Here is a 16,323-nt window from a genome sequence, read left to right as displayed (position 1 = left end):
AAACTTGCCTAAAGGTGAGATGGTCTCTCAGGGTTCCTGATTCGTGAAAGAGTCTGCGAGACGTTCTGCAGGACACAGCAGAAAGTGACTGAACTGTCTTTGGAATTTTTCTGCTTCATGGAAATGTCTGCTGGATACTGTGGGCCTGAAGCCCGAAGATGGATGCCCCAACGGTACAGAGGAACTTTGGGTGACTGTCCAGGCAGCGAGTTGTCTCTGTCATTTCTAGAGTTTTATAAGTTACTTATTTCTTATTTACTTAGGTAGCATTATATCCTTCTGGAGTCTTTGATGGAGTTGAAGAATAAATAGATAGTTATAGATTTCCTTAGTTATGATAAAAGATAAAATAGATTTAAATATTGTAACTGTAATACTTGTTTGATAACTGTTTTGTTATATGTAATTTTGCTATGTTAAAGTTGAAGCCTTTCTTTTTTGTTTAAACAGAAAAAGGGGAAATGATGGAGGAGAGTTATCTGTCTATGTTTCTTTCATTGGTTAATTAATAAAGAAAACTGCCTTGGCCCTTTAAGAACAGAAAATTAGGTAGGTGGAGTAGACAGAACAGAATTGTGGGAACAAGGAAGTAGAGTGGGGGAGACGCTTCAGGCATTCGCCATAGGAGGCTCCATGCTGCTGCTCTCCGAGATGGACGCAGGTTAAGATCTCTCCTGGTAAGCCACAACTCGTGGTGCTACCCAGATTACTAAATATGGGTTAAAGCAAGATGTGAGAATCAGCCAATAAGAGGCTACAGATAATGGGCCAGGCAGTGTTTTAAAAGAATACAGTTTCCGTGTAATTATTTCGGGTGTAAAGCTAGCCGGCTGCCGGGTGGCGGGACACAGCCCCGCCGCTTCACACTACAGTCCAGTACCTGGAAAGAAGCAGAACATAGAGAAGAAGAGCAGTCGCAGGGCAGTCTCTGACCTATGAACTCCAGAAGGAGAACTAGGGTGGGGCCTTAAGAGCTAGCCTGTGTTGGGTGAAGGGTGAGGGTATTCACTTCTAGTGCCTACCCATCACTGAAAGTCTTCCCTGGAGGCCTTTGTCATTCTAAGTGCTGGCATATGAGAGCTGTCACCCATCAGCTCTCACAGAGCTAGATGAACAAGGTCTTCCCTTCTGAAAGGTGAACCAGGTGGCACAGTGCTACTTCTCCTAGGAGCAGTGAGTTAGGTGGACAGATGCTCCCATGGGAAGGTGGATGACATCATCCCATCTCAGCTGACCGACTTGTCTTCTGAGATACCAAGGCTACATTTTGGAAATGGGGTTAAGAAGTTAGGTTTACATTTTTGAGAGCTATATTTTTATTGTGTGTAGTGTGTGTGTGTGTGTGTGTGTGTGTGTGTCTGCTTGTGGTATGTGTGTGTGTGAATACAGGCATCCTAGGTATTCAGAGGGTTTGGATTTCCTGGAGTTGGAGTTACAGAAGTTAGAAATGATATGATGTGGATGTCTGTGATCCTCTGGAAGAGCAGGGAGTGTTCTTACCACTGACCCATCTGTCCAACTCCTTGGGTTCACACTTTTTTATGGTGAACCTCATCAAGTGTCTTCATGTTGCACGGTGAGGGTGGCCCTTTGTTTGTTCCGGCTGCCCGGCTAGATTACATCCAAAATAAACACACAGAAATTGTATTAATTAAATCACTGCCTGGCCCATTATCACAAGCCTCTTTTTGGCTAACTCTCACATCTTAATTTATCCCATTTCTATTAATCTGTATGCCACCACGAGGTCCTGGCTTACCGGGAAAGATTCAGCATGTCTGACCTGGCAGCTCCCTGGTGGCTCTCTGACTCTGCTTTCTTCCTCTCAGAATTCAGTTCTGTCTTCTACACCTACCTAAGTTCTGCCATTTCAGGCCAAGCAGTTTATTGATTAACCAATGAAAGCATAGCAGATAGTTAATTCATCGATTTATTTCTGAGCCTCTTCCTCTGTCCCATTGGTGTACGTCCTTTTCTTGTTATTATCATACTTCAAGGATACTCATCAATATATGTTAATTGTACAACTTAATGGGATTCAGCACGGTATTCTGAGACAGACACCATCCATTGTCTCCTCTTTTCCTTTTCTTGTGGTATCTGTTAACAGCCTTTTGGAACATTTTTTTTAATAAATCATGCTCTTCTGATTACTATAGTCAGGAATTTGCTTCGAATCAGGATGTGTGCTGCTGTTCTTGAAAAATAATCTGTTTAAAGAGTGTATTTTGTGATTTCATATGAATTTTAGGAATTTCATTATAAGGAATGTCATTGGCATATTTGTAAGTACTTTGAAACCATATGTGAAACAACAATCATAGTTTTAAATTTTAAGTTCGTTTAGGACTTTGTGTCTACTCCCCTTCTAAGTCCTGGGATTTTGTTTGTCTCCTTTGAAATTGTGCAGACTGCATGTGATGTCATTCTCTCTGTGATAACATACATGTTTCTGTGCGTAAAACATGTGCTATCGTTTGTTTTATTGCTCTTGGCTGTTCTATGAGAAGATGAAACTGCGAAGTAGTTTGAATTTGCAGCTCTCTGGTGGCTGAGGGGGTGGAGCCTGTTTCATGTGTTTCTTGGTCTTTTTGTGTTTCATTGTTTTTTAGTTCTTTTTAGTTCTATATACAAATTTTAAGTGGAAGTATTTGTTTTCTTGATGTTCAGTTTCTTTGTTTGTTTTGCTTTCAGTTCTTTATATATTCTGAATACTAACCATCTATCAGATTATAACTCATAGACTTTTTCCTGTTTGTGAGATCCCATTTATTAATTGTCCTTAGAGTCTATGAGATCTGGGTCCTGTTCAGAATTTTTTTTTCCCGAGCTAATATGTTCCAGCCTATTTTACTCTGTCTCTCTCTCTTCTGTGTGATTCAGGGTGTCTGATCTGAGGTCCTTGCTCCACTTGGAGCTGTGTTCTGTGAGGAGCAATATACATTCCATTAGGTTTTTCAGACTGAGTTTGAATTTTTTCTCCAGCTAGGACAAGCACTCTTGCTCCCCCTGCTTGGCCTCCAGGGTTCCTGGAATAACAAGGCCACAGGGCAGCCCAAATGGTCTCCTGAGGAGTGCTCTCCCCAGCCCTCTGCTGTAATATCATTTCATTTGCATTTTAATAAATAAAGCCTGCCTGAGGTCAGAGAGTAAAACAGCCCCACCGGTCAACCTTACAGACTAGGTAGTGGTAGCACATACTTAAACCCAGTAGCCACACAAATTTTCCATAGAAACCAGGTGGTGCATCCCCTTAATCTCAGTGGTGCACAACTTTAATCCCAGCCCTATAGAGGATTGTAAGATGAGAGGAGACAGTTCTCAGACACAGTCTCATTATGAGATCCCAGGAGACAGGATCACCATTTCAGACTGAGGTCAAGGTAAGAGCCAGTGGCTGGCTGTTTGCTTTCCAGGTCTCCATGTTGAACCCCAGCTTCTCTCTCTGAATTTTTATTAATGGTTCTTCACTCTGCCCTCATGTGTCCTCTAGGGTGACTCTAAGAATGACTCATGGATCTTCGCCCTGGCTGTGCTTCTGAGCAGCACCTTTGTCTACAACAGCATGGGCACCATCAACCACCAGGCCCTGCAGCAGCTGCAGTATCCTTGCAGGACTTGAGTGACCAGGTTTTATTGAATGTTCTGGAATGCATATGGAGGCTCAGACCTGCCCTGTCATTGTGTGGCTTTTGGTGGGGTGGAGGAGACCCAGGGCAGCAAAAACTCTTTATTGTCATTTATTTTTAACAAGAGAATCATGAGAACGTACATGTGAATTCACTTTTCCTTAACCCAGTTCCAGTTACGTCACAGAACTCACTGAGCTGATCAGGGCAAAGTCTTCCCCAAGTCCTGATGGAATAAAGAATTCCACGGAGTTTGTGAGTTTCTTCCCAGACTTCATCTGGACTGTTCGGGATTTTACCCTGGAGCTGCAGATTGATGGAAAGAGCATCACGGAGGACGAGTACCTGGAGAACGCACTGAAGCTGATCCCAGGTAGAGGGAGGGCTGGGGTGGGGGCTGGGAAGGGCTGGGATCTGTTGTGTTGTTCCCATCCTCTGTGGGGTCCTTCTGTATTTGCAGTGGAATGGAGGTCTGCAGAAATGCAGATGGGTCATTGGCCAGTAATGCCTGGGAACTGGAGTTTGATTTTTTTTGAGAAAAGTAGAACCTAGAACATTGCCTAATTATTCCAAATCAAGTTCTTTACAGTTTGTACTCCCGACATAGTAGGTAGGAAAGCACTTTGTGAAACCAGTACTCACAGTTTTAAAATGATATGAAAAGGAAAGTATCCAGCCCAGGACACCCCAAGACCAAGCTCTCAGTACAAGAAGAGACAGAGGACAGGGCATGAGACAAACACAGGAGATAGAGGATGAGTGAGAAGGGGAGGAGAAGGGAGAGGGGCACAGATATTTGTTCCAGAGGACTAAGGACTGCCTCTGGATAGAGTGGAGACAATCATGGCACCTAGACAAAGGGCAGTTTAAAATAAAAGAAGAAATTTTATGTAACAATGAGGTCTTTAATTTTAATTGGCCTAGTGTTCACTATGTAGCCCAAACCAGGCTGGCCTGAAATTCACAATTTCTTTTATCTTTTCTTCCCCTTTACTGGGATTAAATGTGTATGCCACCACCCAGATTTCCTTTCCTTTCCTTTCCTTTCCTTTCCTTTCCTTTCCTTTCCTTTCCTTTCCTTTCCGTTCCGTTCCGTTCCGTTCCTTTCCTTTCCTTTCCTTTCCTTTCCTTTCCTTTCCTTTCCTTTCCTTTCCTTTCCTTTATTTTTTCTTTCTTTCACACACATACACCCAGACACAGGCAAACATGCATACACACAACACAAATGTCCACCTGAGCAAAAGGGAGAAAATCCTCAGTTCAGCAGTTTCATAAAGTTCCTGAAGTTCCTCATCAAAACGCTAGACTTATGTATCCTTCATATTTTCATAGACCCGCCATCCTTTCCCAGTTGTGAAGAACACATATTTTCTATGAGTGTATACTTGGCATTGACAACAAATGAAGTCTTTTAAAGTCAAGGTAGTTTTCCTTTGCTAACCAATGGCATCATTCTGAGAATTGCTAATGCTGCTATTTTTACTACTTTTTAAAAAATCCTTTGTGGCTCTTCTTTTGAGTCCCACAGCTACTTCTCTACAAAGGGGTGATTGGATCAGAAATCATACTTAGTATTTTGTTGCTCAGTCAACAGGATACACAACTAGAATGTGCTTGATGTCATGTTCAGGTCTGTGGATATCAGCCATATGATCCTCCGGTGGAGTCAAATGTCTCCTGAAATACTTCACCAGATGTCTGCCAAGTACAAACTTGGTATACTTTGACCTGTAAAGAAGTGTTGCATGTTTATGGTAGAGACCTGTGAGTGCAGAACACTTCACAGAGACAAGAGTGTCCATCATTTGCTGTCTTCTCTGAGACTACCCCATGGCTTTGTGTTTCCCTTAACACTAGGTGACAATCCCAGAATCCAAGCATCCAATCTGTCCAAGGAGTGCATCACATGTTTCTTTCCTAAACGGAAGTGTTTTGTTTTTGACCAACCAACTCATGACAAAGCACTCTTACGCAAGCTTGATACTATCTCAGAAGAACAACTGGATCCTATGTTCCTGGAACAAACAAGGACTTTTGTTTCTTACATCTTCACCCATGCAAAGAGCAAGATGCTCAGAGAGGGAATTAAGGTCACTGGGAATCGTGAGTGACTTTTTTTTTGAACACACTTCTGAATAGTGTAATATAGGTTGAAATTAGTATGTGTGTTTTTTTTTTAAAATTATCTATACAATGATAATATGCTTGTGTCCCTCTTCTGAAAATCCTGTATGTTTTATAATTGACTATAAATAACAAATCATTTTTTAAAAGTACAGACATCATCACTGGTATCTATACCTCAACTGATAATAAAATCACCAATGAAAATGTACTTAATCAACTATAAAAATCAGTGTTGAAACCAATAAGTTGATGTATTTTATTTTCAGAGGGGATGATTTGCATACTAATTATTCTTTGGAATGACAACTGAAATGTAATTTGGAAGTTGAAATAGTTCTAACATAAATACTAGTGTTTAAACCGTGTAAACCCATTATTTTAAGATTTAATGATATATTTTCCTTGTTAGTTTATGCAATCTATTTTAATGAATTTCAAGATTTAAATGCAAAGTTAATTCTTTTTATAGATAATTGAATTTATTGGGTGGAGATTGATATTAATTTTTAAATAGAACTAGAAAACCACAAAAACAAAGGGACAATCTATCAAAGATGATGTCTTGTTGTAGGAGATTGTGTATTTATGAGTGTGCATGTATAGCTGTGAAAGATTAGAACTATAGTCTTAAAACTGCATCATATTCACTTATAACTTCATACTTACCCCTAAAACTCCTGGTACATGAAGGACTGGGGACTCTGGTGACGACCTACGTGGATGCCATCAACAGTGGAGCTGTGCCTTGTCTGGATGATGCAGCGACAACTCTGGCCCAGCGTGAGAACTCAGCAGCTGTGCAGAAAGCAGCTGAGCACTACAGTGAGGAGATGAACTTGCAACTGAGTCTCCCCACAGACACGCTCCAGGAGCTGCTGGGTGTGCACACAGCCTGCGAGAAGGAAGCCATTGCTGTCTTCATGGAGCACTCCTTCAAGGACGAAAACCAGCAATTCCAGAAGAAGCTGCTGGTAATGTTGGCATCATTAACTCTCATGACTCTGTCCATTCAAGGCAGTAGCACTCCTGTGCCCTCATTAACCCAGGTGTGTGATTCATTTAAAGATGAGGAATCTGTGTGGTCTTAGTGAACACAGTTGTGAAATTCTCATGCCCCCTTCTCAAACTTCAGGTGCTTTTTATTCAGAAATCTCTAATGACTGGAATAATGAGAATATAATGTCCTAAATCCTTCACGCAGTTAATTTCTGTGGATTGCCATCCTGCCCAGAACATCTGTAGCTCATCCCTGAACTTGCTATATTCTTCTGTTCCTATGAAACAGTTTTGTCTCACAAGAGTCCCACTGCAGGCCACTGTTCTTCTATTGCTCCTTGTCATATCTTTGTGTCATTGAAGAAAGAATTACAGGATGTGACCCCAATAGGAACCAGAGATTGTAGCATGCAGAACCATCATTTTACAGAAGTTCCTGAGGACTCGGAATTTCGGGAACATTTACTGTGGCCTTGCACAGATTTCTTAGAATCCTAATTCAGGTGTTAGCATTTCACACTTTCTTGTGGGAAATAGGCTGACTCTTCTACAAAGTTTCTTGGAACTTTATCTCTTCTATTACTTCAATGTGTCAGATCTTTGTACATTTCCCTTATAGGAATTAATAGATGAGAAGAAAAGGATGTTCATGTTGAAGTATGAAGAAGCATCATATCAATATTGCCAGGAAAAACTCAATCGGCTTTCAAAGACTTTCATGAGAAATATTTCAACATTTTCTGTTCCTGGAGGACACAGGCTCTACATGGAAATGAGGAAAAAGATTGAGCATGACTATTGGCAGGTGCCCCGGAAAGGGGAGAAAGTGAGGAGCAGGGAGCATGGGGAAGGGGTGAGGATCAGGGAGCATGGGAAAGAGATGAAGAGCAGGGACATAGAAAAGGGAATAAGGTGAGGAGCAGGGAGCATGGGGAAGAGGTGAGGAGTAGCGGGCAAAGATGCTCATAGCAGAGGAAGGATGGTGTCATAAAATAGAAGCACACAGCACTTCCTAAGTGGAATAAGAAAACACATGGATAGCATGGTTTGTCTAGCTTCATGTTTGTGCTGGTGACCAAACAGGGCTTTGCAGTGCAAGCAAGTGTTTTAATCTCAAGCTCCATCACCTGAATTGTGCTTGACTGAAATGGCCACTACTTACTATTCAATTCTGAGAAATAGTCAAATAAAACTTCTGAGTAACAACGTTTCAAGTCTGTCAGGATGGTCTCCCTATGAGCTCCTAATAAATGTAAGAACACAGCTAACATATTACTCTGTTGTTGCCAATGACACCATGGTGTGTTCTTTCCTCAGTTCTTTCTTTAGTTATGTAAAATGGTTTGGGTGATGCCCCCTACTACTGGGAGAGTTTGCTCATTTCTACCTTGAAGTCCAGGCAGTTAGAAGTACTTGACCATGAATACAGCCAACAAGAGCAGAAAAAGTGAAGCCCACACAGTTATGCAGCATTTTTCATGGGGATACAATATTTGAAAGCACATGATGTGGAAAGGAATGATCTGGGAACACATGGTGGCAGGTGGCCTTAGCAAGGATGACAGGAGAGCCATGGACCCAGAAGTACGTACTGCCAGTGAAGAGCAGGGGCAGCCTGCAGCATTCACAGTAGCAACTGAAAGTGAGGCACAGTGGAGACTGTGTTAACTCACACAGGTTCTCTCCCAGATGCCTCAAGGTCTTTGCTGCTTCTTGGTCTTGCAGGCAAGTGAAGTCTTCCAGAGTTTTCTGCAGTCACAAGCCACCATCGAGAGTTCCATCCTGCAGGCAGATACAGCCCTCACTGCTGGAGAGAAGGCCATTGCAGGTACAGAAGCATGTCTCTTGGCTTTCAGCAGGATTAGGTTCCCACAAGGTTTCCTGATAGAGGCCAGGGTAACCCATTCCCAGATTAGCAGCTCTCTACCCTTCTGTGGGTGCTCACTCTAAGAGCAACAGGAAGTCAGTCTGTGTTTCAGCCAGATGGGCAGGGTCTCCTCATCCCCTCCAGAAACACTCTCCATTGAGTGGACCAGTGTGGAGTCTGAGGTTTGCTTTCAGAATCTGAATTGCTCTCTGGGGTTTGGAATGTAGACATTTTACTTAACCCAACATTTCTGTCTCCCACCATCCATCCTCATTCTCCCATCACTTTTCCCCCATGAATCTTCCTGGGAAAGAGGAGCGGGCCCAGAGGGAGGCAGCTGAGAAGGAACAGGAGCTGCTAAGACAGAAGCAGGAGGAGCAGCAGCAACTGCTAGAGGCTCAAGAAAGAAGTCACAAGGAAAACCTTGAGCAACTGAGAATGAAGCTGATGCAGGAGCGTGAACAGCTCATCAAGGACCATAAAATAATGCTGGAGAGGCAGCAGCAGGTAGGATTCCTCCTCCCCCTGGTGCTTGTCATAACCTCGGCAGCAAGAGAAATTATGTAGCCTGCTCATGAGTGGAAGCATCTCCTGAAGGTATTCTTGCTAAGGAGGTTTCCCCTCAGGTTTTCAGTGGCTCCTTTAGGGTGTGAATGACTGCAATAGTTTCATACACCAATTCAGGACATTTAAAAACAACCTCATTGGTACACACTGAACAAAATCCCATCCAGGCAGCTTAATAAGGACAGCAATGGGCCTGGGTTATCAAGGCCCACATTATCCGGCACCTGACACCCACCCTCCCACTCTAAGAATGACCTATGCTGATATAAAACTGAAAGAAATATCCGGATTGCAAAGAGCAGATAATTGGCAGCTGCTACAGGTCCTGTAGCTGTCTCCAGAGTGCATAGCCGCTTGAAGCAGCACATGGCAGGAGAGTGATTCTCTCATTGCCCAACTACAAGCAAAATGGTAACAGATTTCTAAAACAACTGATTGGCTGGCACTGTCTGTATGATGTGGTTGCCATACTGTCTCAGTGGATTGAACTCCACACAATATGACCAGTGGCTTCTCAGTGGACATGAGTGTAGGAATGTCTTCACACCTCTGCCAGCATTATAGTCAAACAGACATGATGGATCAACCCTAGTGAAGTTTTTACTATTCTTCCTCACAGTGTGTAGGATTAACTCAGAGAACCTTCTTCATGGAAAGGGAAGTAATTTAGGGCTATATTAAGGACCACTTGCCAAAGTTTGAGGCTATAACTTGTACAATGTTGGGATTTTACAATATTTTCTTCTCTCTCATGTTCACTGTTTTTAGCATCATAAGGCTTTGATTGAAGAAGGATTTAAGAAGAAATCTGAGGAAATGAGTGGAGAAATACAGCAACTGAATTCTACTGTCAATGACATGGAAAAAAACAGTGGTTTCTTTATAGATTGTATCCTAAAAGAATTTTCTACAGTGATTGGTACTCCTCCTACATTATTGATTCCGAAGGCTTTAAAAATTATTTAGGATTTAAATAGGATTCATTCTTATTTTGATGAAATAATAGACCGTGAATATATACTCTGCCTTTTCATGGAGCTTCACGTTTTCATTTTCATTCAGCAAATTTCAGCATTAAAGGTTCTAATTAGAGGACATGTATGCCTGCCCCACATTAGATAGAACATATACATGTCTGCACAGACAATGCTTTCTTTCAGGGCACAAATTTTGAAAGCATTTATATGAAAGTGAAGTTATTACTATTGTACACTGTCACAGTGACTGTTGGTCAACTTGACTGGATATAGAATCACCCAGGACACAATCTCTTCTGCACCCTGTGAGAACCATCTTGACTAGGTTAGCTTGTGGGGAAATATCTCTGGTCACTATGGTAGAAAACCCATCCCAAGTGTGGGCACCACAATTCCTGTGGCCTGGAGACTCAGTTAATAGGTGAAAGCAAGTTGGGCACTAAAATGTACCACTTGTTACTTCCTGACTGGATGTCATGTGATCAGCCAGCCTCCACTTCTTACTGCATGCCTTCTCTGCCATGCTAAGTGTATAATATGGAACCATGAACCGGAACAAACCCTGTCTTTCTTAAGTTGCTTTTGTTGAACCATTTTGTCACAGCAAGAAGAAAAAGCATTGATATCATTGGTGATAAACCTGGAAACTAAGCATCATTGAGAAAGATTGGTAATAAATTGCAATATGTCCCGATCCTGGACTACTTTATAGTCAAGAAACAAGTGTCAGTCAGGCTTCCTATATACTAATGTAAATTGATCATAAAGATTTCTTATTAAATAAAGTGAAAATTCCACATAACAGTGTGATCAATTTTTAAAATGGTTGTATTCCATGCACAGGAGCATAGATCAAGTGTCTTCCAGAAAATTAATGTAAAATGTGATCCTTTGTCTTCCACTAGAAAGAACAAGTTGGAATCAAAAGTCGAAGGGGCACATGCATTTCCTTATTACTCAGTCTCATAGGTTTCTTGAAGAACACTGGGAAAACATGACATATTCACTTTTTAGAATAGTGATAATAAGTTAAAATTCTCTATTACATGGTGATATTTCCCTTTTCTGAAATAGAAGAAGCTTTTCGAAGGCAACTACAATGAGAACCTGGGTGCTAGGAAGCAGAGCATTTTGCAACTTAATGCAGTTTTTTTGTTCTTTTGTGACTTTTAAATATTAATTTAAAGATACGTCTTATGTAACACAAGATATAAACATATTATTTCCATAGGCCATCATTACAATTTATGCATGCCATTTTTCTATTATATTTATTTGCAAATAGAGAAGAATTGCATTTAAAGAGTCATCACGGTGTAGAATACAAAAGGTGGACAACTCAGAGATGCCTCAGTGGTCAAGAATAGTGCACATTGATCTTACAGAAAAACTCAGTTCACAGCATCCGCCTGGGATGGCTCACAAATCCTGTGACTCCTGCTCCAGGGGATCTGACTTGATTTTCTGGTCCGAAGGTCACCAGCAATCCCATCACATATCCATGACTCCACATACACTTAGTTTAAATATTTTTAAGGATTGACAATGGGCCATAAGAAAGAAAACATTCAAGGACCCTTATTATTGCATCTATGAATAAAATAGATTTAGATTATATCTATTCCCCCCAACTCTTCTAACTCCCTCAAATTCTGCTTCCAAATTTACATAATCTTTCTCTTCATCCTCTTCTTTTTCCTTATTTTTATTTATGAATCAGATTGGTGATGGCCTCATGTTCATGGCTATAGAATAACATCTACTGGTGCATGGGCAACTCGTCACAAGCCACACGTCTGTAGAAAACACACTCTAGCTCTCCCAGTTGCCTGCTATCAAGCACTAAATTTTTCTCAACTTGAATTGGGTCCCTTAAGGTCATTGCTGCTCCCTGCTGGATTGTTGGCCGGCTTGACAGTGTGCATATCTTCTACCAGCAACTATAGCTACTGTCCAAAAGATATTTTGAAACAATAAGGTCTTGTTTTAAATTCCTTATATTTATTTCACAACTCTGTTGTAAATATCCCCATGACTACTAGAATTTTAGAGAAACTTGCTTCCTCTTTCTTAATTCCTTGTAAGAAGTCAAGAATGAATTGTTTGAAGGAAGGATCTTGATGCTGTTTAAGGTAGTGACTTCTCTGAGGTGGCTAGAAGTGTGCCTTTTCACAACGACTTCCCTTCATGGGGAATGAGTTGCAGACACAGGACCATTCATAAAAAAAGTTTGACCAAATACATTGTCAGCTGTGGAACAGACAATTAATACATAAAACAAGCATCAGACATTGTGTATTTTGGGGATTTCAGTTTTGTGCCTGAAATTGTTTTTGGAAGAGTGGAACCACAAGAGCTGAGAGGGCTGTGTGCAGGGTTGGTCAATCACATGGATGTTGAAGTCACTGTAAATGGCAAAAATAGCTATGGGATGACAGGGGAAACAAGTCTAAAGTCAAGCACCAAGGAGAGAAATGCAGGAATAGTGGCCTTGTTGAGGACAATGTGATGAAGAGAATGGATACGTATGGTGGCTGAAACACTTCAAGGAGGAGATAGGTGGCAAGTGAGAAAACAGAGCAGAGGAACCCTACCTCAAGTTTAGTTCCTAATATGGAAGAAAGGTAGAACTTCCAGGGTCTGTTTTAGCTAATTTTTACAAAGTGAAACCATCATGAACCAAGCAGATTCTGTGGTCCCAAATCTATAAGAGGGAAGTGTGCTGGTGATGGATGTTTTTCTAAGGTAGTGTGCCGGTGATGGGTGTTTCCCAAAGGCACAGAGAAGGCATATGTGAAAAGTCAACCTGATGTCAAATATTGCAGCTTTTGAACATGTTAGAAGTGGACACATTTTAAACCCCCATATTTTCCACAGAGATGTCACCAGTTCTCAAATATGTAACTGTATCTCAGTCAGTCAGACACACACACACACACACACATACACACACACACACACACACAGAGATCTTTACAGAAAATCTTTGCTCACTACTGGGGTGGTAAGCTGAGACCATCTTTAACTGGGTTCTGTTGCAGGAGGCTGTTTGTTCCCAGCTGCTTAGACCCAAAATAATCACAAACTATATTATTTACAATATTGTCATTTAAAATGTTTAATAATTTAGGACTTTCATGACTCCAGAATGCCATATTCTGTTATTCTTTGAAAGGTGTGAAGAATGTCTATCTAACTGCAATATATTTCTATATATCTGGAAAACCTAACTAGCATAACAAAAAGTTTGACTACTATTGATAACTATCTATTAACCTATATTTCTTAATTATACATTAAATTTTTAAATAAGGCAAACACAATACCTTAATAAAGGCCAGAAATACATATACAGAGTATGACAAAATTGACCTTAAATTTGTATCAATAAACCAAGATCCATACCAATGCAAATCTCTATAGCATATTGCCTTTTAAAATGTAAACAAACATTTATAAACAATATTTGGGAATTTGGGCATAGTTATCTCCAAACTACTTCCTGCTTTTTGTTGGGCAAAGTATTTTGGGGGGTATTCACAGTGTCCTTTCAGGGGGTTCTTGGTCCCACAAACCACATTAGTTGGGAAGAAATCCACAGGTTCTCATCTTCTGTGAAAACAAAAGAAGAACCTCTTTTCCAAAGTAACAAATACTTATACCCGAATTGGGAAGTCAAGATACCTTCATGTTGGTTTATCTCAGCAGCCCATATAATGTAATGTTGCTCTCTACGTAGCCCCTTCATAGTCAAAAAATTCAAAGAAAACACAATAGTATTCATAATCCAGATTCTCTGAATATATTCCATCTTTACATTGCTTATTTTTCTTACTCTATTACTTTTTCTACAAGTTTAATATTTATTTTATTATCTTTAATCTTTTAATCTATGACTTTACTTTTTATATTTACTGTCGTCTCTTTACTCTTTTTCTTCTCTCCCCCAATCCTACATACATTTTTTTAAACACCCTGTGTTTCATTTAGATGTCTTTTATGTCTGAATCTGTCCTATTGTGTATCTGTAATCCTTTTCTGTCCAGGACCACTTCCTAAAATGCTAAGCAGCAACTGAGGCTACTTTGTCATTTGGCTCTGCCCAGTCCAACATAGCTGGTTGGAGGTCTGTTTAGCACGAGCCATGCTCACAGCCCCATTTTTCAGGCACACAGTACATCTATGGTGCCATGTAAGTTGTAGTGCTCTACTCTCAAACCCCATTCAAGTGTTTGGCCTCCTGACAAAGCCAGAGTTCATGCTGGCAGCATGGCCAAGGAAGCCACTGTTTTTTTTTTTTTTTTTTTTTTTTTTTTTTTTTTTTTTTTTTTGGTTTTTCGAGACAGAGTTTCTTTGTGGCTTTGGAGCCTGTCCTGGAACTAGCTCTTGTAGACCAGGCTGGTCTCGAACTCACAGAGATCCGTCTGCTTCTGCCTCCCGAGTGCTGGGATTAAAGGCGTGCGCCACCACCACCCGGCCGGAAGCCACTGTTTTGACACCACACTTTTTCCCCCTGCTACCACTGAGTCAGGAAGACCTCTCCTAAAGGAGCTGTGGAATGCTGTCATCAAAAAGCAAGAAGCTGTGTTAAACTCTGTTTGTTTGTTTGTTTTTTTTTGCCTAGAATTCCTTCCCAAACTCTGTCAGATTTTAAGTGGATTTTAGTTGTTCACATTTGTGCCAATTTGTAGTAGGCGGTTGCTTGTTCATTCTAACCACTCAGACTCGAAATAATCACACAGAAACTGTATTATTTGAAACACTGTTTGGCCAATAACTTAAGCATATGTCTGGCTAACTTATATCTTAAATTAACCAATTCCTATTAATCTGTGTATCACCATGAGGCTGTGACTGACCACGTAGAGTTCTGGCATCTGTCTCCAGTGGGGATCCATGGCTTCTCCCTGACTCCGCCTTCTTTCTCCCAGCATTCACTTTAGTTTCCCCTGTTTACCTACATTCTGCCCTGCCCAGGCCTAAGATAGTTTCTTTATTAACCAATGGTATTCACAGCATACAGAGGGGAATCCCACATCCCAACTGCGATCCCAGCAGTTGGGATCAAGTGCCTTTAATCTCAGCAGTAGGGAGGTGGAGACAGAAGTGATAGGTGGAGAGAGGGATACATGGTGGGAGTACACAGAAGCCAATGGCCATCTGAAGTTTGGTGAAGACACAGGCAGTCTGAGGACAGGATCACGCCTTTCAATCAGCATTGGTAGAGGTAAGAGAACTTTCTAGTGACTTACTGTACTTACTGTTCTGCTTCTCTGATCCTTCCGCTTTCATCACCAAATATCTGTTTTTTTTAAATAATTAAGACCAACTAAAATTTATGTTACATCATCCAATGTATGCATCACTAGATACAAAGCAACAAACTCTCAACTCTGTCCTCAAGATGTCTGTTCACATGAGCAGCAAAAATTGTAGTGTCCCAGTTGAGCTCCTGTTTGTTCAGACACTGGATGCCTGGAGTCAGCTCTGTGCTTTGGAGCAATCTTATTGCGAATCATCTATCTTAAATGACACTGTGCCTTGAACCAACTGAGTATATATTGGCCATTCATGTCTATCAGCTCTGTTTTCCCTTCCACAGCTCTGCTTTAACCCTTGCACCACTGTAAGGCTTTATGGGTGACACTGTGTATCATTGTGCTCAATGCAGTCTGAGATCTGATATACATTATTGGTCATTAGGATTTGTTGCAGATGTCTTGGCATGGATATATGGGTGCACACAGCTCCTTGAAATGAAGAAAGTGAGAACACATTAAGAATTAATTTAGCCTTTATTGGATGTGGGGCAGGTCAGCTCCTTAGGACTGAGCATTCTGGGCTCAGTCATCTCCTAACCATGTTCCCTTAGCTTTCCCTTAGGGCTGCTTTAATGTTCTCCAATTAATATCTAACAGATTTCCATATCCTCCAAACATCCTGAGGAAGCTTCCAGAGGGACATTGCAAAGTACAAATACCCTAGTCAGGAGAATAACAGAGCTTCTGGCAGCTGTGTTTAGCAGGTTTTGTTTTCCTTCCTTTTCTGGAGTAGGCCTTGTACTTGGGTGACTTTCATGGCTTATGGCAGGAGGGGGCTGGGTTCGCTTCAGTGCTGCTGTCCCTCAACCCTGGCTGCTTTGGTTGTCATCAGAGCTCTG

General features: G+C 41.1%; 1 protein-coding gene across 2 annotated transcripts in view; it reads left to right on the top strand.

The window, feature by feature from the left end:
* The window catches only part of LOC119810706 (guanylate-binding protein 6-like), an 81,677-nt gene that overhangs the window by 9,247 nt on the left and 56,107 nt on the right, over positions 1–16,323 (top strand). The window contains exons 4-11 of one of the 2 annotated variants that reach the window (XM_038324331.1): positions 3,494–3,603; positions 3,806–4,002; positions 5,487–5,732; positions 6,447–6,727; positions 7,372–7,578; positions 8,478–8,580; positions 8,933–9,126; positions 9,955–10,965. The exons of the other annotated variant lie outside the window; for it this stretch is intronic. Coding sequence (XP_038180259.1) covers positions 3,494–3,603; positions 3,806–4,002; positions 5,487–5,732; positions 6,447–6,727; positions 7,372–7,578; positions 8,478–8,580; positions 8,933–9,126; positions 9,955–10,152 — 1,536 coding nt within the window. The 3' untranslated portion in view covers positions 10,153–10,965. Of the gene's footprint in view, positions 1–3,493; positions 3,604–3,805; positions 4,003–5,486; positions 5,733–6,446; positions 6,728–7,371; positions 7,579–8,477; positions 8,581–8,932; positions 9,127–9,954; positions 10,966–16,323 lie in introns of those variants that run through there. 2 annotated transcript variants of the gene reach the window in all.

Source organism: Arvicola amphibius, chromosome 1 (assembly GCF_903992535.2).
Source record: "Arvicola amphibius chromosome 1, mArvAmp1.2, whole genome shotgun sequence".
NCBI classification, from domain to species: domain Eukaryota; kingdom Metazoa; phylum Chordata; class Mammalia; order Rodentia; family Cricetidae; genus Arvicola; species Arvicola amphibius.
This window is presented reverse-complemented; position numbering and strand designations above follow the sequence as displayed.